The sequence below is a fragment of the Oryx dammah genome, unplaced genomic scaffold, assembly GCF_014754425.2.
Source record: "Oryx dammah isolate SB20612 unplaced genomic scaffold, SCBI_Odam_1.1 HiC_scaffold_1, whole genome shotgun sequence".
NCBI classification, from domain to species: domain Eukaryota; kingdom Metazoa; phylum Chordata; class Mammalia; order Artiodactyla; family Bovidae; genus Oryx; species Oryx dammah.
In genome coordinates, this window is record NW_024070185.1 from 89,453,183 (window position 1) to 89,480,009 (window position 26,827).

The window sequence follows — 26,827 nt, forward strand, 5'->3', positions numbered from 1 at the left end:
ACCTTTAACTTATAAAATGACCCCCTTCTTCTCTTCCTTCCTTCCTTCCATAAACAGTATTGCTTCATATACTCAAAGTATTATATCAGTAAACTATGCATGCATACTAAGTTGCTTCAGTCGTGTCTGACTCTTGTGTGACCCCATAGACGGCAGCCCACCAGGGTCCTCCATCCACAGGATTCTCCAGGCAAGAATACTAGAGTGGGTTGCCATTTCCTTCTCCATCAGTAACTATATAAGTTAGCATATATTCTAGTTCTGATTTTTTCTTTTATATTTCATATCTCAACTCTGATTTGAATATTGTTGACCAATAGTATCAATTTGTATACTGCTTATCCCTGCTGACACAAGAGTCTTAGGACACTTTACTTATGGATTATTTGAGCCCCATACCCTTACACATGGCAAGTTTTGTATGGTGCACCTTGGAGTGATTTTGTTTAGATTTGTGTGTGTGCATGCCTATGTATACATATATGTGCATTTTCTTAAAAAACAAGAATATGTGTAGATTTTCACTCACAGTCTTTTGCTATGTTGTCTCTTGTATGAGTGTGTGTGCTCACTCACTCAGTCGTGTCCAACTCTTTGTGACCCCATGGACTGTAGCCACCAGGCTCCTCTGTCCATGGAATTTTCCCAACAGGAATCCTGGAGTGGGTTTTGCTGTTTCCTCCTCCAGGGGATCTTCCCAACCCAAGGATCGAACCTGTGTCTCCTGCACTGGCAGGAGGATTCTCTACCGCTGAACCTCCTGGGAAGCTCCAGACGTCAGGACAGAGATCCGTATAATACGTTGTGGGAACAATGATAAGACAGGGTCTCCCTTTTCCTGAGGGGACCTGGCAAAGGTTTGGGGAGAGTCATGACATTTTCACTGAGTCTGGAAGGATAAATGCTAAAAATTATTTTTCCTTCCTTATAGTCTCCCTCATTAAACCTGTATTCCAAAAAACCTTCATTAATCTGATATGCTTAATTCATTTAACACTGAATAACTGCTATGTGCCTTACACTGGGCTAGGCCCTAGGGATATAACCAGAAGACAGGCAGGACATCCTATAACAAGGAATAACAATGATAGTGTGTACTCATTGTGATAGGAATAGAAAGGAAAACATGAGGTAAGAGATTCATATACAACAAGAACGCTTAAGCTAGGCTCTGGGAGTAGAGAATGCACCCTCAAGGAAATGCTGTTTCATTACCCGACCATGCATGAATTTATCCCCATCTGTTCACTGAGATAAAGAACAGTAATGCAGTGCCATCATTCCAGTGGGGACAAACAAAGCCTTGTGGCACCTCATTTTGAGAGAGATAAGTCTAACAAGAAAAAAAGGGAAAGCTGAGTTCTTAAGCTATTCAAATATTTTTACCTGAAGGAGCATTAATGCATTAATTCCAAAGGATGTCACAAAATATTCCTAGACATATGCAGACAGCACCTGCCAAGGTGATCCATGCTGTCCCATCGTTTGCCTGTCTGACCCTGAATTCAGTCTATTCCTGCCAACTTTTCATCCCATTCTGACTTGGCCATAGTTCTACTTCTACTACAGCAATCTATCTTGTACTTTAATATCATCTAAGGTTTTCAGTGTTTAAAGCATATTGCATTTGTTTTGTTTTCTGTGTTGTGAATATTAAATACAAATTCAACAACTATTTTATTGGATCACTACTGAGTAAAAGTGTAGCATTTAAGAGAAAGGATTCTAGAGACAGGTTTCCTGGCTTCAGAGCTAAGACTTGTGATGAACTTGGACAAATTATTTCACCCCTCCATGCCTCAGGTGTCTTATCTGTACAACAGGATAACAGTGTCTACTTATAGACCACCTGCTAGAGTTGCTTCAGACACTGTGTGGCCAAATTCCTGAGACCATCGAGTTTCTCTCAGATGAAGGGGGAAACATCTGTAGATGATTCCAGCTTTACAATTCTATCACTTAACTTCCTCCATTCATATACCATTCATTATGTTGGCATTTTTATCCATCTAAATAGCTATTCTATAATGAAAGGAGGACTATAAGGCATAGAAAGTCTTAAAACATTGATGAAGCTTATCTGAAACCACAAGCACACACCCAGCAAAAGTGTGACAGTCAACTAATTTAGAGTAGGAGAATGTCACTCAGGCAAACATGCTCAAATAAGATTTGTCATGTAAATGATGGTAGTAGTGCCACACAGTTCAGTTCAGTCTCTCAGTTGTGTCTGACTCTTTGCAACCTCATGGACTGCAGCACGCCAGGCCTCCCTGTCCATCACCAACTCCCAGGGTTTGTTCAAACTCATGTCCATTGAGTTGGTGATGCCATCAATCTTTCCCAGCATCAGGGCCTTTTTCAATGAGTCAGCTCTTTGCATCAGGTGGCCAAAGTATTGGAGTTTCAGCTTCAACATCAATCCTTCCAATGAATATTCAGGACTGATTTCCTTTAGGATGGACTGGTTGGATCTCCTTGCAGTCCAAGGGATTCTCAAGAGTCTTCTCCAACACCACAGTTCAAAAGCATCATGCTCAGCTTTCATTATAGTCCAACTCTCACATCCATACATGACTACTGGAAAAATCATAGCCTTGACTAGACAGACCTTTGCTGGCAAAGTAATGTCTATGCTTTTTTAATATGCTATCTAGGTTGATCATAACTTTTCTTCCAAGGAGTAAGTGTCTTTTAATTTAATGGCAGCAGTCACCATCTGCAGTGATTTTGGAGCCCAAAAAAATAAAGTCTGTCACTGTTTCCACTGTTATTACCACATAATGAAATAACAATTTATTGTGATGTGTGCATATAATGTCCTGCTGGGCACATTGGCTATCCCAGTCATTCCTTATCACTGTAATACACACATTCAGTTTAAAATATTCAAGACCAGCTTGAGTGAGCTTGTTCACTGATTCTCTTATTCAATTTATTATTTCAACTTATGTTTTATATGACTTTTGAATTTAATATTATACCTGAAATCTACCTGAAATTATCAATTATTGCTTTCTCTAATTCTTTTAAAGAGTTGACTGCAAACTATTTAACTCTCCATCTCTCCAACATAGTTTTTTAATACAATTGTGAAGCCTCAGAAGTTTTCAGTTTTTTTAAGCCACTGGTCTATCAGAAAGCTCTCCAATCTGATAATTCTTTAACATTCCTTCTCCAGATTTTTATTGGTGAGATATCCATGTATTTCATAAAGTCAACCAGAGAATCTCTGATTGCCCAGGAGAAAACAATTCTGACTGGAGAATGCTGTTACCTGAACCCCTTACTCCGAAGGATCATAAGATTCATAGGTGAGTACAAGGGCATGTTGTATAAGCCCTCACTTATAGGTAAAACTTACTAAAGATGAATATACTTGATAAAATAACCTAAGCTATGGCAGCATCAACTTTAAAAGCAAGGGTTGTTTTAGAGTTTTTCTAGAAGTGCAGGAATTGTGCCTGACCATGGTGCCAACTCAATTTTTTCATCCTTAAAGTGAAGCAATACTTACTAAAGTGTTTAACAAAAAATTTCAACTTTTTTCCTACACTATATCTGAGATTCCCTCAGGACATATATTTTAATATATTGACTGGATATTGCCATATACCCTTTAGCTGAGTCAGGCAAGGGGTTGAGCCATCAGGGAACACCAATAAAATGAACTTAGAAATAATCAAATTTCCTGAAAAAAAAGTTTCCTACCTAGTAATTCTGTTATGCAGGGAAATTTTTAAAGTATGGGAAATCACATCCATCAGGTTCTTGAAAATCATACCTTTCCAAAGTTGGAAAACAAAGAGTTTTACTAGTGTTTATGACAAAGAATAATTAAGACACTTTCTATATTCCTCCTTCTAGGACTTTTATAAAAATGCTGAGGGGATATGGATATTGATCACAGATATAGGAATGAATGTGTATATAGGTAAATGTGGGAATATAGATCTCACAAGTTCCTACACAGTGAGTACTCAGTAAATAATTATTAGTGTTCTAATGAGATCCTGCAAATTATCTACTGGCCAGGTGCATGTGGGAGAGAAGATAAAACTCTGAACGTATCAACATGGTATTAACACAAGTCATGATACCATTTAGAACATAGAGAACTGACAGCTGAAAAAGTGAGGTCCAGAAGACACATGCTCTCAACTCCTTTGATTATTCTTAATCCTTTTCTTCCTAATGAAGAAACGGTTGAATTTCCTCAAGTCATGAGCAAAGGATCACAGCACAAGCAAATGTGTGGTAAATTCATGCACTCCCATGTTCACTGCAGCACTGTTTATTAATATGATAGCCAAGACATGAAAACAACCTAAATGTCCATCCACAGAGCAATGGATAAAGATGATGTGGTACATGTATACACAACGGAATATTCAGTTCAGTCGCTCGGTCGTGTCCGACTCTTTGCAACCCCATGGACTGCAGCACGCCAGGCCTCCCTGTCCATCACCAACTCCCAGGGTTTATTCAAACTCATGTCCATTGAGCTGGTGATGCCATCCAGCCATCTCATCCTCTGTTGTCCCCTTCTCCTCCTGCCCCCAGTTCCTTCCAGCATCAGAGTCTTTTCCAATGAGTCAACTCTTCACATGAGGTGGCCAAAGTACTGGAGTTTAAGCTTTAGCATCAGTCCTTCCAAAGAACACCCAGGGATGATCTCCTTTAGAATGGACTGGTTGGATCTCCTTGCAGTCCAAGGGACTCTCAAGAGTCTTCTCCAACACCACAGTTCAAAAGCAGCAATTCTTCGGTGCTCAGCTTTCTTCACAGTCCAACTCTCACATCCATACAAGACCACTGGAAAAACCATAGCCTTGACTAGACGGACCTTTGTTGGCAAAGTAATGTCTCTGCTTTTCGATATGCTACTAGGTTTGTCATAACTTTGCTTCCAAGGAGTAAGTGTCTTTTAATTTCATGGCTGCAGTCACCATCTGCAGTGATTTTGGAGCCCCCCCAAAAATAAAGTCTGACACTGTTTCCACTCTTTCCCCATCTATTTCCCATGAAGTGCTGGGACCAGATGCCATGATCTTAGTTTTCTGAATGTTGAACTTTAAGCCAACTTTTTCACTCTCCTCTTTCACTTTCATCAAGAGACTTTTTAGTTCCTCTTTACTTTCTGCCATAAGGGTGGTGTCATCTGCATATCTGAGGTTATTAATATTTCTCCCGGCAATCTTGATTCCAGCTTGTGCTTCTTCCAGTCCAGCGTTTCTCATGAGGTACTCTGCATATAAATTAAATAAGCAGTGTGACAATATACAGCCTTGAAGTACTCCTTTTCCTTTTTGGAACCAGTCTATGGTTCCATGGTATGGACCTAACAGAAGCAGAAGATATTAAGAAGAGGTGGCAAAGATACACAGAAGAACTGTACAAAAAAGATCTTCACGACCAAGAATATCATGATGGTATGATCACTCACCTAGAGCCAGACCTCCTGGAATGTGAAGTCAAGTGGGCCTTAGAAAGTATCACTATGAACAAAGCTAGTGGAGGTGATGGCATTCCAGTTGAGCTATTTCAAATCCTGAAAGATGATGCTGTCAAAGTGCTGCACTCAATATGCCAGCAAATTTGAAAACTCAGTAGTGGCCACAGGACTGGAAAGGTCAGTTTTCATTCCAATCCCAAAGAAAGGCAATGCCAAAGAATGCTCAAACTACCACACAACTGCACTCATATCACACACTAGTAAAGTAACGCTCAAAATTCTCCAAGCCAGGCTTCAGCAATATGTGAACCGTGAACTCCCAGATGTTCAAGCTGGTTTTAGAAAAGTCAGAGGAACCAGAGATCAAATTGCCAACATCCGCTGGATCATCAAAAAAGCAAGAGAGTTCCAGAAAAAAAAAAAAAAGGAATATTACTCAGCCATTAAAAAGAGTGACATAATGCCAGCAACATGGGTGGACGTAGAGATGATCATACTAAGCCAGAAAGAGAAAGACAAATACCATGTGGTATCATTTACAAATGGAATCTGAAATACAACACAAATGAAATACATATGAAACAAAAATAGACTTAAAGATATAGAAAACAGACTTGTGGTTGCCAAGGTGGGGAGGGTGGAGGGAAAGACTGGGAGTTTGGAATTAGCAGATGCAAACTATTCTATATAGGATGGATAAACAACAAGGTCCTACTGTATAGCACAGGGAACTATAATATATTCAACATCCTGTGATAAACCATAATGGAAAAGAATATGAAAAGAATGTATATATGTGTATAACTGAGTCACTTTGCTATACAGCAGCAATTAAACAATAGTATAAATCAACTATACCTTAATAAAATTTAAAAATTATATGCAGAAACTTTAACATAGGCATGGGAGTGAGGGAAGTAGTAGAGTGGGAGGCCTAAGAAAACCTAAGTTAAAAGAAGCAACCCTTAACATTCCAATAGTCTTCAGCATTTACTAATATTTACAGAATCACCTGTGGGAATCTGCAGTAGGCTCATTGGGTTTACTCTGATCCATGTGATGTCATCACTATCTATTATTTATTCCAAACAATAGTATCTTTCAAAGATATCCAGAATGTGGTCACTTGTTACCAGAGTGACTTCAAGAAAAAAAGAAGAGAGGAAAGAATATTTATTATACAGAACACTGGACTAGACACTTTATAATTTCCTTGATCCACCCAACACCCTTTAAGGTAGATTATAGTTCTAATTGTGCAGACAAAGAAGCTGATATAAAATGGGATAATGTCACTATTGCCAAGGACAGTGAGTGTGTGTGTAAGGCTAATAATATCTGTATTGTGAACATGAAAAATACTATGATAAAGAGCTTGATATCCAGTTTTTAATAGATGATGGTAATCATTTACTTTTACCTTTTCATTGCATGATTTTGCTTTCCAAGCATTCAGTTACTCACCATCAGCCATGGTCCAAAAAGGCTCCAGAAATAATTCCTAAGTTTTAAATCACTCTCCATTCTCAGTATGCTGAAATCTTGCACCATCCTGCTCTGTCATGAATCTTCCCTCTCTCCAAAGGGTCCCACCTGTCTATCAGTCACTTAGCGGCCCTCTGATTATCACATTGACTATCATTACATCGCAGGGCTATGTTCAGGTAACCCTTACTGCACTTAATAATGGCCTCAAAGTGCAAGAGTAGTCATGCTGGCAATTTGGATATGCCAAAGAGAAGCCAGAAAGTACTTTAAGCGAAAAGGTAAAGGTTCTCAACTTAATAAGAACAAGAATCATATGCTGAGGTTGAACAGTAAAAACAGATCCTTTGTTTGTGAAATTATGAAGGAAAAAGGAGTATGTGCTAGTGCTTCTGTCACACCTCAAACTGCAAAAGCTACCACCACAGTATGTGGTAAATACTTAGTCAAGACAGAAAAGGCATTACATTTGTACAGTAAGATATTCTGAGAAAGAGAGACTATGTTCACCTTTTATTACCATAAATGTTGTTACAATTGTTCTATTTTGTTATTAGGTATTGTTAATATCTTAGTGTACCTAACTTATAAACTTTATTCTAGGTACGTATGTATCAGAAAAACATAATAAAGGATTGGTATGATCCATGCTTTCTACTGGGGGGTCTTGGAATATATCCCCGTGAATAAGGGGGACTACTGCAATTTGTGATCCCTTGGAGAGGAGGGACTGTATCTTTCTTGCTTTGTATCAGTAGCATATTGTAAAATGCCTGTCATATAGTAGGCTTTCCATAATTTTTCTGGAGAGGTAAAGAACAAAACTAAACTGTGTTAAATCACAGATTTACCTAAAATTGCTTTCATAAGTACTGATTCTTAAATATTCATTTGCCACCTGTTTAATTAACTTTTTACCTCTCTTAGCTTAGTTCTGGAAAATTAAGGTACATAAATAAGGCAATTTCTAAGAGAAATTCAAAAGTCTATTCTGACTTTTCATATAGGAGAGGGAGGGGTTTATCTTGAGATGGGTAACTTTGTCATAGTATCTGTGGATTTTTTTAATAATAGAAAAAAGCATACTATTTAAAATGAAGATCCTTTAAGTGGGGATGTTTCTTTTGAAAAAATTAAAGTATAATAAGGTATTACTCAAAATGTATTAGAAATATTATTGTAAATCGCTTACCAGTCTTTTTTTCTAGCCCAGCAGCCTGCAAAATGTATACTATGCAATTGATATTAGAAAATGATAACTATTCCTGTAAGCTGAAATGGCATGACTTTGCTCTTGCAGTTTATATAATTATTCTAGAACCTATTACAAATAGTGTTTCCTAACAAGTACAATCAGTTTCACATTGCAAAAATGGCCAATGAACTAGCAAAATATTTTTAAACAAAATAATGCTTTATTCTGTCACAGATGAGAAAAAAACTTGGGGTTCTAGTATATTTCTAGTGAGAGTAAGTTGATATACCCTTTCTGCACAGCAGTTTGACAATATATTTCAATAGCCTTAAAATAATCAACTTTTTAAACTCAAAATTCTATTTTAAATAATCTGTCCTAAGGAAATAATTGGAAATGTAAATCAATTTTTACAGACTAAAATCATTTTTTCATAATATAAATTAGAAATATCTAAAACATAACTTTTAAAACTAGTGTTACCATAAGGTACAATCTCAGAAAATGGTATTTTTTAACCAATTTTTAATGAAAGGGGAAAATTCATGATATAATGCTATGTGAAAAAGTCATGACACTAGGAACCTATGATTATTCTGAAATAAAAAGGATTCAACATGATGTGTATATATCAGGCTCAAAGAATGGCAAGTCCTTTAATACAGTGTTTGCTGTTGAAAGAAGAGCTGAAGGTGGCACTTTGGCTCTCAGATTCCCTGTCTTCTCCAGACTGTGTGACTGGGACTTGAACAGACAGCCCCTCACCCCACCCTACAGATCCAAATTAAATTTTAAGTGAGAAAATGGCAATGGCCAAGTCAAAGGAAAAACATTCAAATTAAGCCATCTTGTCCTATAGACAAATGCTAACTGTTGACCTGGACAGAAAGGATTGAACTCCTCTGATTCCCAAATCCAACAATAACTTTTTTCCAGGGTCCTCATTATAAGGAAGATGAAACACCCTCACAGACATAGAAAACTTGTGGTTACCAGAGAGGAAATGTCTGGTAGTAACAGATACATACCACTATGTATAAAGTAAACAACAAGGATTTACCGTATAGCACAGGGAACTATATTCAATATCTGATAATAACCTGTAACGGAAAAGAACCTGAAAATATATACGTAACTGAAACACATTGCTGTACTCCTAAAACTAATGCTATATGATAAATCGACTATACTGCAACAAACAAAAAGAAGTCTCCCAGGCTTTAGCTGCAAACCCTCATGGTTAACGTCTGTGAAAGTGAAGTCGCTCAGTCGTGTCCGACTCTTTGCGACCCCATGGACTGTAGCCCACTAGGCCCCTCCGTTCTTGGGGCTCTCCAGGCAAGAGTACTGGAGTGGGCTTCCATTCCCTTCTCCAGGGGATCTTCAGGGATCAAACCCAGGTCTCCTGCACTGCAGGCAGACGCTTTACCCTCTGAGCCACCAGGGAAGCCCAACTTCTGTACTCATTTCCAAACTGCTATATAGTTTCTCACACTGTGTTACATGACGTGGGAAGGGAAAAAAGGAATTGGTGGAACTAACAAATTTGACCAACCTTTTATCAAAGCAAATGTTGTCAAATTAGTAACACATATTTAGGCTTCTCCCTTTCATTTTCTCCTCTCCATTGCTTTCCCTTCTTATACCAGTTTTTTGGTAGGCATTAAACTGAACAACAATACACAGGCTTAAGTTCTAAGATAACATAAACCTCTACATTCTCTTTTCAGAAACAAAAACAAAGGAAGGAAGTCATATTTAAATTCCTTTCATTCACAAATATACTTGAGTAAGCATATCTTGTAAATATTGATTATTAAATAATAGTTTTTTCATTTAAAACTGAAAAAATATGGGTAAAAAATATTAGAATTTGATGAGGGTTTTTGGTTTATTTGCTGTCTTGAATAACTTTCCTTGAGGTTAAAGAAAAATACTGATCCAAATATACCAAGATTAGACTGTCTATTAGCACATAAAATAGACTGTCATCCAGAAGCTATTTATTATGGGCTTTTCATTTGGAATCACACGGTTGCTCTGTTATTACTTCTAATAAAACTTTAATTAAATACCAAGTAAGTCTTAGACCATTTATTTAGGTCAGGTCTAAGGATAAGGGAGCCAGGGACAGACTGGAAAGTACCATGGTAAACAGTTAATTCATGTAACACTAATTAATTGCCATAAATTAAGTGCGATCTAAATGAAGCATGAATATTTTAAATGCAACCTCAAAGGTCACAGTGTTTTATGGTTGTAAGAATTGATACCCTGAGACAAGCTTAATGTCAGCCTTTTTGAGAACTAGAAAATCTTTCTCAATTTAGAAATTCATTTAGATGTACTTTACCTGAAAGGAAACTCCATTTGATTGCATCAGTCCATTTTTACTTGCATTCAGTGTTTATAATTATAAACAGGGGGCTCACCATATGTTTAACCTTCAACAATTGTTGGCATCTACCATATGCTAAACACTGATTAAGGTGTTGAGAACATATTAGTGAACTGAATAGAGATTTATTTGCTCTCATTGAATTTATATTCTAATGGGGGAAGCCAGGCATTAAACTAAGCATATCATAGTATTTGTGTTATGGAGGGAAATAACGTAGAAAAAGGAAATAGGGGGGTTGCAAAGGCAAATATGCAATATTAAGTGGGAAGGAAGAGGCCGCCCTCCAATGAGAATTGTCTAGAGTTGGCAGTGACTTCATAGCAGGACAATGACCATTCCAGGAAACTAGGTGCCCAGTGAACTAGCCCAGCTCCATGTGTTGACCATGGAAGTTGACCTTGGCTGGAGAGTTTGAAGGAGAATGTCAGTGCCCAGGCACCCAACTTTAGTTCTGAGTCCAGAGTAGATCCTAAAACAAATATGTCAAAGACAAGGTAGGGCATGGGCCTATAAGTAGATGAAGATATTTCTGCTGCTGCTAAGTCGCTTCAGTCGTGTCCGACTCTGTGCGACCCCATAGATGGCAGCCCACCAGGCTCCCCCATCCCTGGGATTCTCCAGGCAAAAACACTGGAGTGGGTTGCCATTTCCTTCTCCAATGCATGAAAGTGAAAAGTGAAAGTGAAGTCGCTCAGTCGTGTCCAACTCTTAGCCACCCCATGGACTGCAGCCTACCAGGCTCCTCCATCCATGGGATTTTCCAGGCAAGAGTACTAGAGTGGGGTGCCATTGCCTTCTCCAGAGACATTTCTAGAACTCAGCAACAGGAACCAGATTTGAACCCAGGTATATAGCTGAGAAACCTATATGCAGGTCAGGAAACAACAGTTAGAACTGGACATGGAACAACAGACTGGTTCCAAATAGGAAAAGGAGTACGTCAAGGCTGTATATTGTCACCCTGCTTATTTAACTTCTATGCAGAGTACATCATGAGAAATGCTGGGCTGGGAGAAGCTCAAGCTGGAATCAAGATTGCCGGGAGAAATATCAATAACCTCAGATATGCACACGACACCACCCTTATGGCAGAAAGTGAAGAGGAACTAAAGAGCCTCTTGATGAAAGTGAAAGAGGAGAGTGAAAAAGTTGGCTTAAAGCTCAACATTCAGAAAATGAAGATCATGACATCTAGTCCCATCACTTCATGGGAAATAGATGGGGAAACAGTGGAAACAGTGGCAGACTTTATTTTTTGGGGCTCCAAAATCACTGCAGATGGTGACTGCAGCCATGAAATTAAAAGACGCTTACTCCTTGGAAGAAAAGTTATGACCAACCTAGATAGCATATTCAAAAGCAGAGACATTACTTTGCCAACAAAGGTCCATCTAGTCAAGGCTATGGTTTTTCCAGTGGTCATGTATGGATGTGAGAGTTGGACTGTGAAGAAAGCTGAGTGCCAAAGAATTGATGCTTTTGAACTGTGGTGTTGGAGAAGACTCTTGAGAGTCCCTTGGACTGCAAGGAGATCCAACCAGTCCATTCTGAAGGAGATCATCCCTGGGTGTTCTTTGGAAGGACTGATGCTAAAGCTGAAACTTCAGTACTTTGGCCACCTCATGCGAAGAGTTGACTCATTGGAAAAGACTCTAATGCTGAGAGGGATTGGGGGCAGGAGTAGAAGGGGACGACAGAGGATGAGATGGCTGGATGGCATCACTGACTCGATGGATGCGAGTCTGAGTGAACTCCGGGAGTTGGTGGTGGACAGGGAGGCCTGGCATGCTGCGATTCATGGGGTCACAAAGAGTCGGACACGACTGAGTGACTGAACTGAACTGAATCAATATAGCTGAGGCGGCGAAAGCCAGGATGGATCTTAGGAAATAAGTGGAACCGCAGTTTCTGGACCCTGTGAACATCCAGATCACCAGACTTTGAGACAAAGATGTTTGATGCTTCCCTCTAGGGACCAGGATTGACTCTGGATGCAGGAGAGGGAGGCATGCTGAGGTTGAGAGCCTTGGTTGACGTCAGAGGCATAACCAGGGATCAAGCACTACTCGTCTCAAGAAGGTGTGCTGAGGCTGCTTTTGGTTGCTCAGTCTAGTCCTCCTTGAATGTCAGTCCTCACTGAACCAGAGCATTACAGACCTGAACAAGACTCCTGACCTAGAATTCTACAAGTTACTCTAATTATCAAGACGAAAGTTATTTCATCATGAGACTCAAGTGACCCTTTTCCAAGGACCCTTCCCAGAACCAGTGTTTAGAGACTGGACTCAAATAAAAAGACTAACTGAGTGGCTTAGTGCTAACTAGGACAACTATGGAAAAATTAATGCTTAAGAACTACCTAAAAGAACTAAGGATTGCTGCTTTCTCTAGCACTTTGCAGATTAACCTGAGCAAATTCATGGCACTTCAGTGAACTTATTGGCTGTAACGCAGTTTCTCTTCCTCAGCACTATTGACATCTTGGGTCTGTTAGTTCTTTTCTGTACAGGAAGAGAAGACATCCTATATTGTAGAGTGTAGGATGCATAGGAGCATCCCTGGCCTCTAACCAGATGCCAGTAGCATCCCCTCCCCCACAAGTGACAATCAAAAATGTTTCCAAACATTACAAAATGTCCCCTGGGGACAGGATCACCCTCAGTCAAAATTCACTGCCATAACAAGTATTTTAAAGACTTTTTTAAAAGTTTTATGAATATTTATGTTATATAAGATCACACACAATAAAATCAAGCACAGCGAGGTGCAGAAATACTGTCTGAATATCAGAAATGAATCCCAGGGCTTCCCTGGCAGCACTGTGGTAAAGAGTCTGACTGCCAATGCAGGAGACACAGGTTCAATCCCTGAACTGGGAAGATCCCACACACTGCAGAGCAACTAAGCTCCCGTGCCACAACTATTGAGCCTGTGCTCTAGAGCCTGGGAGCTACAACTACTGAGCCCATGTGCCACAGTTACTGCAGCCTGCAGGCCCTAGAGCCTGTGTTCCACAAGAGAAGCCACCTCAATAAGTAGCCTGCCCACTGCAACTAGAGAGTAGCCCCCACTTGCCGCAACTAGAGGAAAGTCCTCACAGCAAAGAAGACCCAGCACAGCCAAAGAAAGAAAGAAATGACTCCTAACAACTGATAAAGGGCAGTTTCAAAGTTTTCTATGATTAAAAAAATAAACAAAATTTGCAAAATATGCAAATATCAAATCACATTGTATACCTGAAACTAATACAATGCTACATGTCACTTGCACCTTAATTTTTAAAAGTGCATGTTTTGGAAATAATTTAAATTATTACATTAAAACATAATAAAAGTGGATGGGAAATGCTGATGCAGAGAGCAACATTACCAGATCAGGATGGCTTGTCACCAATAGGGGTGGCAGCTGCCTGCTGATGGAACTTGAGGCTGGTTAGGTGGTAGGAATGGGAGTGGATTCGTATCAACAGCTTTGGCTTTAGAAACTTATAAATATGAATCAGAAAGAGCAAAATTTGAAGGCTGGAAGCTCTCCAGGATTTGATTTCCTGTTTTTAGGTTCCTTGATAGGTAAGGAATCTAAAATCTTTCCTCTCCACCTTTAGTTTGTATATAGGTGTACTTTCTAGTACATCATGCAAAATGCCGGGCTGGATGAATCACAAGCTGGAAATCAAGACCGCCGGGAGAAATATCAACAACCTCAGATATGCAGATGATACCACTCTAATGGCAGAAAGTGAAGAGGAACTAAAGAGCCTCTTGATGAAGGTGAAAAAGCTGGCTTAAAACTCAACATTCAAAAAACTAAGATCATGGCACTCACTCCCATCACTTCATGGTAAATAGATGGGAAAAAGAGGAAACAGTGACAGATTTTATTTTCTTGGGCTCCAAAATCATTGCAGACATAAAATTACAGATGCTTGCTCCTTGGAAAGAAAGCTATGACAAACCTAGACTGTGTATTAAAAAGCAGAGACATTACTTTGCCACCAAAGGTCTATGTAGCATATTAAAAAGTAGAGACATCACTTTGCTGACAAAGGTCCATATTGTCAAAGCTATGGTTTTTCCAGCAGTCATGTACTGATGTAAGAGTTGGATCATAAAGAAGACTGAGTGCCAAAGAACTGAGGCTTTTGAATTGTGCTAGAGCAGACTCTTGAGAGTCCCTCAGACTGGAAGGAGCTCAAACCAGTCAATCCTAAAGGAAATCAACCCTGAATATTCATTGGAAGGACTGTTGCTGAAGTTCTAATACTTTGGTCACCTGAGGTGAAAAGCCAGGGGTGGGCAAAGGTTGAAATGATTAGGTAACATCACCAACTCAATGGACATGAATCTGAGCAAACTCCAGGAGATAGTGGAGGACAGAGGAGCCTGGCGTACTACAGTCCATGGGGTTGCAGAGTCGGGACCACTGAGCACACAGCAGGCACACAACAGGAGTGAGGGAGGAAGCAGATCCTGAGAAAGCATTGAGGAGCTGTCCTGAGTGAAGAGGAGTAAAGTCCCTCTTGTTGAGATAGAACCATCTTACCAAGAAATTGTACAACTTTGGGGACTTCCCTGACAGTGCAGTGGTTAAGACCGCACACTCCCAGCGCAGAGGGCACAGGTTTGATCCCTGGCTGGATAACTCAGATCCCACATGACATGTGGCATGGCCAAAAGTAGACTTTTTTAAAAAATCATACAACTTAATACTTTGGAGGAGCAGAAGTCTATCGGTTTGTTCCTTCATTTATAAAAACATTTGGGAGGTTTTCTGGTTGATAACTCTTCCTTTACCATGATACGTAGTTATAGTATTGACAGAGTATTGTTTAAACACCACCAGCTCCTCATATTGTAAAGGTGTTTTATTAATACAAAGAATGAATAACAAATATATGTTTGAGTTTGTTAGAATTAGTGTTATCTCTTCCTTCTGTCTTAAAATAACTTTATAATCAACTTATTTGAAATATCCCTGTTATAAAAGCAATAGTCACTAATATATAAATCTCACAATGTACAAAATGTTTTTACAACTATTTTATGTGATTTTTCAATAATAACCCAGTGATTTAGGACTATTTAAAACATCTAAATAAATAAACCTCTTATACAGATAAAGTAACTAAAGTTCAGATTATTTGATTTACATAAAATTTATTCTTTTGATTAAAACCATAACATCAAGGCAAGTAGCCTGCTGTCAGCTTTCATGTTTCTGTGACTTATTTAGGAAAGAGACCCCAGAATCTTTGTTTTGTGAACCCCTGAAATTAACTATCTAAGGATCAACGGTTTCAGTCCTGTCAGAAACTTCCTTTCAAAACACAATATTTGATGTGTGTAAATCAGTTTGCACTGATGGTGTTGTTATACCAGAAACAAAGTCAGATTCATTGCTAAAGTGATGAGCAAAGTGCCTCGTTCAGTGATGACATGTCTTAGGTATCCTACCATCTTCTTGTTGGAAAATTGTTGGCTAAAAAATAGACGAATTCTTTTTCTGAGTTGACAAGGCAAACATTTCATTGGGGAAATCCTCTAAATCCTTGCCTCTTAGTGCATGAGTGAGAACTAAAGTCCTTTTTTTCACAGCTTAATGCCTATCTATATATGTATATATATTTTTAAGTACACAAAAATATAAGCTTAGAGGGTTGTGACGGAGAAGGCAATGGCACCCCACTCCAGTACTCTTGCCTGGAAAATCCCATGGATGGAGGAGCCTGGAAGGCTGCAGTCCATGGGGTCACTGAGGGTCAGACATGACTGAGCAACTTCACTTTCACTTTTCACTTTCATGCATTGGAGAAGGAAATGGCAATCCATTCCAGGGTTCTTGCCTGGAGAATCCCAGGGACAGGGGAGCCTGGTGGGCTGCTGTCTATGGGGTTGCAGAGAGTCAGACATGACTGAAGTGACTTAGCAGCAGCAGAGGGTTGTGAATAAGTTTGGATCTAGAGCCATAAGTATTCAGCGTCTAATCCCAGCTCTTCTGTTCCCATCACATGGGCTTCCCTGGCGGCTCAGGGGTAAAGAATTTGCTTGCCAGTGCAGGAGACCTGGGTTTGATCCCTGGATTGGGAAGATCCCCCAGAGAAGGAAATGGCAACCCACTCCAGTATTCTTGCCTGGGAAATCCCTTGGACAGAGGAGCCTGGCAGGCTATAGTCCATAGGGTCGCAAAAGTGTCAGACACAACTTACAGACTAAAAACAAACCCATGTACACCCGAGGTGGATTCATGTCAATGTATGGCAAAACCAATACAGAATTGTAAAGTAAAATAAAAAATAAATATAAATTAAAAAAAAAAAAACCAGCTCTGCTACTTACTAGCTGTGTGAACTTGGTCAAATTAGTTGACCTCTCTGTGCCTCACTTTCCTCACTTGTAAAATGGAGATAATGGTGTCTACCTCAGAGAGTTGTGGTGCACTAATATTTCCAAGCACTTAGATTAATACCGAGCACATCCTAAGCACCCTGTATTAGCTACCTTGTTACCATCATTACCTAGTATCCATGGCAATCTTATTTAAACATCTGTCTCATCAGCTCAGTACACCTTGCAAGGAAATGAGATGAACATGGTAACTGCAGATAAAATATCTTCATTAGGAATTTTCCAGTTTGAATAAACCATGTTAAGAAGAAAACATTTCGCTGTCTCTCCTTTTTCTAAAGATATCATTGTTTCCCTAAGGAATGGTCGTCACAGCTGGATGACTTTCTCCACTGAGATTTTCCACTAGGGATCTCCACAGGGCAACAGGAGAAGCAAAAAGAAACTATGTTCATTTCTTTGTATCTTATATTCCATTTGCAATGGTGCTTTGATGAAGGATGCAATCTAGAATGAAGACCCAGTGATTGCATCAGAATATATTGAGGAAAGTTGAACATAAGAATTCCTTAGAGGTCCCCTTTCCACTGTCAAAAATGGTACTGGTGACCCCATTCCTCCTGCTTGTACCTGTGTGTAGGATAAGATTGTCATCAATTTTCCCACTAAAATAAAGGCCAGGAATTGATTTGAGGGTGTGTTTCCTTGTTTTGTTTTGAACATCATAGTGGGAAAACTACCACAAAAGATTCACAAAGCTGTTTAACTTCTCAAAGTGAGAAAATGTTCAAGCATTCTTCATTTCAAACAGTATGGAGCATGTGTGTGCTAAGTCGCCTCAGTTGTGTCCAACTCTTTGGGACCCTGTGGAATGCAACCTTCCAGGTTCCTCTGTCCATGGGGATTCTCCAGGCAAGATACTGGACTTAGCTGCCATGCCCTCCTCCAGGGGGTCTTCCCAATCCAGGGACTGAACCCACGCCTCTTACATTTCCTGCACTGGCAGACAGGTTCTTTACCACTAAGATCTCTTGAGAAGCCCTTTCATTACCTTGATTTGCTAGCATAGACAGAAGAGCCATTCTTTTTTAGAAATGCTTAATAAAAGGTTGAGAACATATATTGAGGAAGAACTAAGATCCCCTCCCCTTTTCAGAGAGTAGTATTACCACTCTAACCCAGAGAGCTTGTTTTTATGTCTTTTCCACTATCCTTTCAAAATTCTATGTGTTAGTTTCTCCACAAGAAAACCATGTAGGAGCCATGCTTTCACGTGTGCACGTGTTAATATTTAAACTGACAACCATTGCACCTTCTCAGAATCAGAAATGGGGCAATGTGTCTCAAAGATGTTCATGTCTATGTAAAACTGCCCAAGTGCATCATGACTTCCAGATTTCTTGTGCTTCATAAACCTCCACAGGAAGAAATCTCTCCTGCATATGTAGTGTGGATCTTCATACTCCAAAATAAGGATATTTTCTCATTCTTGCCGTATTGAAAAGGGAGAGTGATTTGATTTCCAAATTATGATTTACAAGTTTTCTGACTCCTGAGACACTTAGACCCAGTTTTCAATTCTAAGCAGTTAACACTCTACTGGATTTTGTGACATTTATTAAAAAGAGAAATGATCCCTACCACTTACATGCTAAGTGGTTTGATCTCAACCCCACGTTCAACAGAGTCAGGGATCTGAGACCCAACAGAAGTTAGACAATTCGGACAAGTTTCTACGCTCTTTTACTGTCTTCTGTCAGTCTTCTCTGAAATCTCTTCTGCAGTTGATTCATTGATTCCACAAATGTCTATTAAGTGTTGACTGTGTGCCAAGTTTGGTGCTAGGTACTTGGATACAGGATTGAGCAAAAAATAGATGTGTTCTCTGCTCTTTACAGCTTGCATATTCTAAAGTTCTAATGGGAGAGATGGACATTATTGAATAATCACATTTAAGAGGTACAAAAAAAGAAGTATAATGGTATAATACTAGTCTAAAATAGTATTTTTGCTCACTCACCTAGGGTCAGTTAATCTACAACAGAGAGGCAAGAATATACAATGGAGAAAAGACATTCTTCAATAAGTGGTACTGGGAAAGCTGTACAGCTACATGTAAAAGAATGAAATTAGAACATTCTCTAATACCACACACAAAAATAAACTCAAAATGGATTAAAGTCCTAAATGTAACACCAGATACTATAAAACTCCTATAGGAAAACATAGGCAGAACATTTTTGATATACATTGCAGCAATACCTGTCTGGATAGAGGAAAACAAAAAAAAACAGAAATGAACAAATGGTACCTAATAAACTTAAAAGCTTTTGCAGAGCAAAAGAAACCATAAACAAAACAAAAAGACAACCCACAGGTTGGGAGAAAATATTTGAAAATGAAGCAACTGACAATGGATTAATCTTCAAAATATACAAACAGCTTATGTGGCTCTGTCAAAAATAAATAAATAAGTAAATAAGTGGGCCAAGGGGCTTCCCTGGTGGCTCAGTGGTAAGGAATCCACCTGCCAATGCAGGAGACACGGGTTTGATCCTGGTCTGGGAAGATCCCACATGCCACGAACCCATGCACCACAACTATTAAGCCTGTGTTCTAGAGCTCAGGAGCCGTAGCTACTTAAGCTCTCATGCCCTAGAGTCTATGCTCCACAACAAAAGAGCCACCTCAATGAGAAGCCTGACCACCGCAATTGGAGAGCAGCCTTCGCTTTCCACAGCTTAGAGAAAAGCTTCTGTAGCAGCGAAGACCCAGCACAGCCAACAAAATTTTTTAATTACTAATTTTTAAAAATGTAAATGTTTTTAAAATGGGCAAAGATCTAAGTGGATATTTCTCCAAAGAAGACACACAGAGGGCCAAAAAGCACATGAAAAGATGCTCAACATCACCAGTTATCAGAGAAATACAAATCAAAACTACAGTGAGGTATCATTGCACATCAGTCAGAATAACCATCATCAAAAAGTCTACAAACAGTAAATGCTGGAGATGGTGTGGAGAAAAGGAAATGGTATGGAGTTTTCTTAAAAACCTGAAAATAGAGTTGCCATATAATCCAACAATCTCACTCCTAGGCATATATCCAGAGGAAAATATAATTCAAAATGATATATGCACCCCAGTGTTCACAGTAGCAATATTCAAAATAACCAAGACACATGTGCTCAGTTACTCAGTTGTGTCTGAATCTTTGCAACCCCACGGACTGTAGCCCACCAGACTCCTTTGTCCATGAGATATTTTCAAGCAAGAATACTGAAGTGGGTTGCCATTTCCTACTCTAAGACATGGAAGCAATCTAAATGTCCATCCCCGATGAAAGATGTGGTACATACACACAATGGAATACTACTCAGCCATAGAAAAGAATGAAATAATGCCATCTGCAGCAACATGAATGGATGTACAGATATTATGCTAAGTGAAGCAAGCTAGATAAAACAAATATCATATGATACCACTTACATGTGAAATTTAAAAAGAAAAAAAGATACAAATGAACTTATTTACAAAACAGAAACAAACTCACATACTTATAAAATAAATTTATGGCTACCAAATGGGAACAGGAGAGTTATATAAATTAGGAGTTTGAGATTAACATATACACACTACTATACATAAAGCAGATAACCAACAAGGTTCTACTGTATAGCACAGGGAACTATATTGTGTATTTTGTAATAACTTGTAAGGGAAAATGGAGAAGGCAATGGCACCCCACTCCAGTACTCTTGCCTGGAAAATCCCATGGACGGAGGAGCCTGGTAGGCTGCAGTCCATGGGGTCTTGAAGAGTCGGACACGACTGAGCAACTTCACATTCATGTTTCACTTTCATGCATTGGAGAAGGAAATGGCAACCCACTCCAGTGTTCTTGCCTGGAGAATCCCAGGGACAATGAAGCCTGGTGGGCTGCTGTCTATGGGGTCCAGAGTCGGACACAACTGAAGCGACTTAGCAGCAGCAGTAAGGGAAAAGAATCTGAAATATATATGTATAACTGAATCACTTTGCTGTACACTTAAAATATAACATCGTAAATAAAGTGTACTTCAAAAAAACTTTATAAACCCAAAAAATATGCTTTATATATAGCAGTTGTGAATTTGAGCAACTCATATATGCAAACATTTCATAGTTGTTTTTTTTTTAACTGAGATGCAATTCACATACCACAAAATTCACCCTTTAAAGTGTTCAGTTTGATAGTTTGTAGTATATTCACAAAGTTGTATAACTACCAGTACTGTTTAATTCTAGAAAATTTCTTCATCCCTCCCAAAATACCAATACCTAGTAGCAGTCACCCACCGTTTTTCCCTTCTCCCCAGACCCTGATGTTCACTATTCTACTCTCTATCTGTGGAGTTGCCTATTTTAGGCATTTCACATAAATTGATCATACAAGGTAAAAAAAATAAAAGTAGCATTTTCCCCAAGACCCCATGTGATATGTGATTATTTCTCCCTCTTCAGTCTTAGGTGGGGCAAGGTCTATACATTGTTTTCCTCAACAGAAAGAACAGAATGACTTGCTCTCGGTCCAGTCTCCAGAGCTTAAGCCTGAGAGCAGGTTGGCATGCACAGCACTGAGTCCAATTCCAAATTAGCAGGTTTCCACCTGGAGTTCCTCAGCTCCACTGAACTGGCATCTCCTCCTACCCCGTGCCATGACGATGCAGTGCACGCAAAGCTATGGCACCCAGCACACGCTGCTCTCTGCAGCGTGCAGGTCTCCACCTCTCAGAAGCAAGATGCCAGCAGCAGGGCCCCTGCCACCGCCTGCCTAGCTGTTGTCCCAGAGCGTGTCTCTAAAATACATTTAGCAGAACAAGGAGGAAAAGGAACTCGTCCCTGGCAAAGTCACAGAGCAGAACTCATCCAGTGGAGTGACAGCATCCATGTTTTCTGAGCAATCTAAATCCTGGAGCTTAAGTAGCTGTGGCTCCCGAGCTCGAGAACACAGTAGGGGGCAGACGAGAGAAAAGAAATCTCCCTCAGGTTTCTCCCATGATGGATCTTCAGAGAGAAGCTCAGGTTTTTCATGAGGTAAAACTCTGTGTGTGTGCACATGTGAGAAAGGAAGAGAGACAGAAATCCTCACTGCTTATCCCTTTTAGCTGGCACTCTGAATGTCCATCTTTTTTCACTGTCATCATGTATATTTTAGTTGAGAAGTGTTCTGTTAGAGTCTGTCAGCAAAGTGCCATTTTAAGCTGCAAAATTGCACACTTGCAATTTAATATAGAAGAATTGGCCTTCGGTTCAGAGGCTCCACCTTCCGGTCACAGGTTCTTTGTGGCTGAAAGGAAATATTCCTTCCTTTGCTCACCCCATCACCCCCTGCTAATTATTACTCTGTGGTCTGGGTCTAAGCTTCCTAATGAAGGCCTCCTGTGTGTCTTTCTCAGCAGCGATCAGTCTGGTTTCTTTATTTTGACCAGTTCTTTGTTTGGGAGGCAAAAATACATCCTGATAGGAGCCCTGTTAGCACTCGCCAGCACACCAGTTACCTGTGGCCGAGATCTTTGTCATGCGTGTTTCCTGCTTACATCACTGCTTGCCCTTCACCCTTCTCAGCTGAGTAAAAGGATGGAACCCTGAACTGATCCCATGACAAGAAGCGGGTCACAGAGTTTCACCTCTGTGTCCCCATTTACCAGTGACCAAAGATCCTAATTTGTCCAAAGAATCCAGGTAAAGCCCTGAGAGGGAGGAAAAAGGATTTTTAACACTTTCATCTTCCTCTTTCTTCATCCTTTGATTCTTTTAGGTCACAAAGTAGCAGCAAGCTCAGGTTACCATAGTGATCCATGTCATCAAAACAGGGACCACAGACCTCAATGATGCCAGTCTCTGTCCTAAAGCCAGGCTGCTTCTATCTCCTGGTCCTCTGAGCATTCTAATGCCCCTCACCCGTGATGGATTCACAAGTGCCTACCCCACTCTACACCAGAATGTATGGGTCCTGTGAGGAACCCTAGGGCTCAACCAATTTGACCCTCATCCACCACTGCTAACACAGGCACCCATAGCTACACTACCATGGTAGGTGTGGAACTTCTCTGAAAGGTGTGCAGGGCTCCTGAGCTACATCCTGAGAGGCACAGGACAGACTTCAGCTTGATTTTCAAAAATCATCCTGGAGGTTTCTGTTGCACTGCCCCTGGGGTTTGACAGCTAGCATGGGCAGGGAAGGGGGCAGCCCCTTCACTCCTTCAGCCAGACTAGGTAAGTTTCTAGCTCCTCCTTGGGAGACATGCTTCTCACATCTCCCCATTCCAGGGTTTATTATAGAAATCCAATGGTCTTGTCATCCAGACCATGGCTCTTGGTTTTCCCATCCAATTCGTTTCAAAATTCCAAACAAAACAGTACATGTCTCAAGCATATAGCTCTGGGAAGCTAAGAGAGTTTTACATTTAGACTTCTGTGTCTGCTATAAATCCATTCAGAAATGTGATCAGGACTTCCCTGGTGGTCCAGTTGCTAAGACTCAGCGCTCTTAATACAGGGGGCCCTGTTTAGGGAATTAGATCTCACATGCCACAACCAAAGACCTCACATGCCACACCTGAGGCCTGGAGTAGCCAAATAAATAAATTAAAATATTTTTTTAAAAAAGAAGTGCGATTAGCTCCCCTGAAGCAAGGAATACTGTTGGGAGCAGAGCCATAAGCTAAGTATCAATAGAACCAGCTAGGGAGGGTCATAGGAATGAAAACTATCTGTTAAAATTTCAAAAAGATGATCACACTTAAAGAATTTTAGACACCAAGGTAGGACACTCCAAAAAGATCTTCAAATCATATATTGCAGTACAGGAGGCCATAAACAGTGTTCCACCTGACTCTAAGGACAAAAGCAACACTTTTTAGCTTCTGAGCCTTGTAATACACACACAAGAAGCTCAGGATTAACAGAGGAATGCCTGGAATGCCTTACAAAAGCCCTGTATGATCTGACATTGTCTGTGAATCACCAGGGTAGGCTCCACCGCACTTTGTTGGCATGGCCTGTGCCAGGCAGGTGGAGTCCTAGGGCTGCCCTTCAGAAGCTACATCAAATACACCAGAATGAGATGTTTGGAAAGCAAATGCTTGTTAAGCCATCAGGAAAAGCAGACACAATCCAGGGGAGGCCAAGGGAAAAAGGGAAAGCAACTCTCAGCAACAGTATCACACGACAACAAAGCAGAAATTTGCCCATCACAGACCCACAGACCTGGCATTCCAGATACTCATCTGAGGAACCTAGAAATCCTCAGAAATGTCTCAGAAAGAATTCACCCTAATTGGAAGCACTCCAACAAATAAAATGCCAGGGGAAGATGCTGTCACTTTTCTCTTTTCAAATCATGAATTATCCTTGTTTCCTGGAAAAGTATGTCTAGACAAACTTATTGCCCCTTGAAAAAGCTAGAGGCCTGGTCTTTGAGAATCTTGCTTGAAGATATAAAAAAAAATGCTAGCCAGACTCCCAGAACCTGGGAGTGAAAGGAATGATCAATGAATGCTTAGTCTCAGAGGTCAGGCCTAGGAGTGTCAGTCAGCTCAAGCTATTAAAAGAGCTAGTTCTCATTGTGATAAAGCACATCCTGGCAAAGCCACAGAAAAGAAAATTGTAAGAATCAATACAAGTCAAAATGGAAACTGGATGAAGGTTTCAGCCAAACTCGTCTTCACTTCTAATCTAATGGATTGACTTTTGGGTGCTGAAATCAATACAATTTGCAGATTCAAGACATTGAATATGGAAGTCAAAATTGGATAGAAATTTAATCAAAAACTATAGCAGATCCTTGAAATTTACAAGGGTTAATGCTGCCTCTCACTCTTGCCAATTCCTTCCACAGATGAGTTGCACTGGCAAAGTCTTCTTTATCTCTTCAAGCAACCTGTGTATACCTTGGCTCTGCACAGCTGCTCTTGATACATTTATCAGATACTCTATAGATGTATGCATAACCTTTGAAAGAATCCACAGTGCAACTTCCTATAAGGAATACACTTTTTTGTTCAAGCTAGTCAGGGGCAATCCTATATTCCTGTGGAAGTTACGAGAGAACAGATAAAATCTAGGAAGTATAGCCTATCCACAGGATTCTTAGCCAAACAGGTCAAGTCAGCAGGGTAGGTAAAATGATGGCTTTCTCACCCCAAAATGTTTATGCCCTAATCCCTAGAAACTGTGGGCCATGTTACCTTACATGACAAACAGGAATGTACATGTGTGATTAGATTAAGGATTTTTAGATTATCCTGGACTATTCAGGCAGACACAATGTAACCCATGTAACGTTATAAGAGAAGCAAGATAGTGAGTCAGGGAGGAAGATATAACAATGGCAGTAGAGCTCTTAAGATGTGATTGCTAGAATCGGGGGCATAAGTCAAGGAATGAAGGGGAGAATCTGGGAACGCAAGGAATAAGTTCTACTCTGGAGCTTCCAGAAAGAACACAGCTCTGCCAACACTTTGATGTTAGCCCAGTGAAACCTATTTTGGACTTCTGATCTCTGGAACTGGAAAAGGATGCATTCGTGGTAGTTTAACCACTCAGCTGGTAATTCGACACAGTCAACAACATTCTCATTTTCTGTTTCCAACATCAAATGAAGCATTCAATTCAATCAGGGTTTCTAGAGCAATCTTTTTCTTTCTTTGAAGGACGACTCCTAACATATTCATTCTCTCTCACCTGCCATGATAACACCTTCAAGGAGTACTCGCATCTCCAACAGGACCAGGGAGAAGATATATTCTATAGAAGGCAAGAGAACCAACGTTGAGTAACTATTGAGTTGGCCAAAATGTTCTCTCATGTTTTTCTGTAACACCTTTCAAACTTTTTGGCCAACCCAATACTTAATGCCAGGCACCCTAGGGGTTCTTTTGCACATGTCTTATTTTATCTTTCCAACTCTTTTCTGAGGTATCATTCCCTGCAACTGTGCTTGATAAGGGTACTAAGACTCAAAGAAGATAGCTTACACTGTAAATAAGTCACCAAAGGAATGCCTAGAGCCCAGCTCTATGACTCCAAAATTCAGACCCTCCTGTGAGAACATGCTGCTTCTACTTTATTGACACAAAACAGAAAAGCACTACCAGCAGCGTGACTGCATCAGTTTGGAAGAAACAGTGGTTTAGGAAGCAGGAAAGAGAAAGGTGAGGGCACAGTTTGACTCCAGGGAGGACCTTTCTGATAGGTTGTCATGGGCTCGCACTGCTGTCTTTCTCTCACGGGCAAAAACCAATCTATGGTGGATGTCACTATTCCTAATTATTTTAAATCTCCTCATAGGAGTATTTGCTTTTGGGCTTTTTGCTACTGACATCTTTGTAAATGCCGGACAAGTGGTCACAGGGCACCTGACTCCGTACTTCCTGACGGTGTGCAAGCCCAACTACACCAGCACAGACTGCCGGGCGCACCACCAGTTCATCAACAACGGGAACGTCTGCACCGGGGACCTGGCAGTGATAGAGAAGGCGCGGAGGTCCTTCCCCTCCAAACACGCCGCTCTGAGCATTTACTCCGCCCTGTACGCCACGGTGAGTATGACCCGAGAGGAGTTTCGGTTGTGATGGGTGTCTCTGCCATCCTCATCCCCCATTCTTTCATTACAGTCGCTTCTGGTGGCTTCTGAAGTCATGTTACAATGTGTTTCTCTTCCATTATATCATGCTGTTGCCCCCACCCTCAATACCCCAGTGTAAGACCCCAATGCCAGAGGATGTTAATTCTGGCATGACTGTTGATGATCACGTCGTCACATCCTCCCATTTTACAGATACAGAAACTGAGGCCCAGATAATTGTTAAGAGTACACAGTCAGAGCAGAGGCCCAGGCTACTGGCATTGGACATGGGGTTCTGTCACTGCCCAGAATAGCACTCTACGCCAAAGCTCTAGTT

General features: G+C 40.3%; 1 protein-coding gene across 2 annotated transcripts in view; it reads left to right on the forward strand.

Moving 5' to 3' along the window:
* PLPPR1 (phospholipid phosphatase related 1) overlaps positions 1-26,827 on the forward strand; it is a 284,128-nt gene that overhangs the window by 243,084 nt on the left and 14,217 nt on the right. For both annotated transcript variants that reach the window (XM_040240666.1, XM_040240675.1), the window contains exons 4-5: positions 3,182-3,314; positions 26,214-26,464. In XM_040240666.1, the coding sequence (XP_040096600.1) occupies positions 3,182-3,314; positions 26,214-26,464 (384 nt within the window). The remainder of the gene's footprint in view (positions 1-3,181; positions 3,315-26,213; positions 26,465-26,827) is intronic.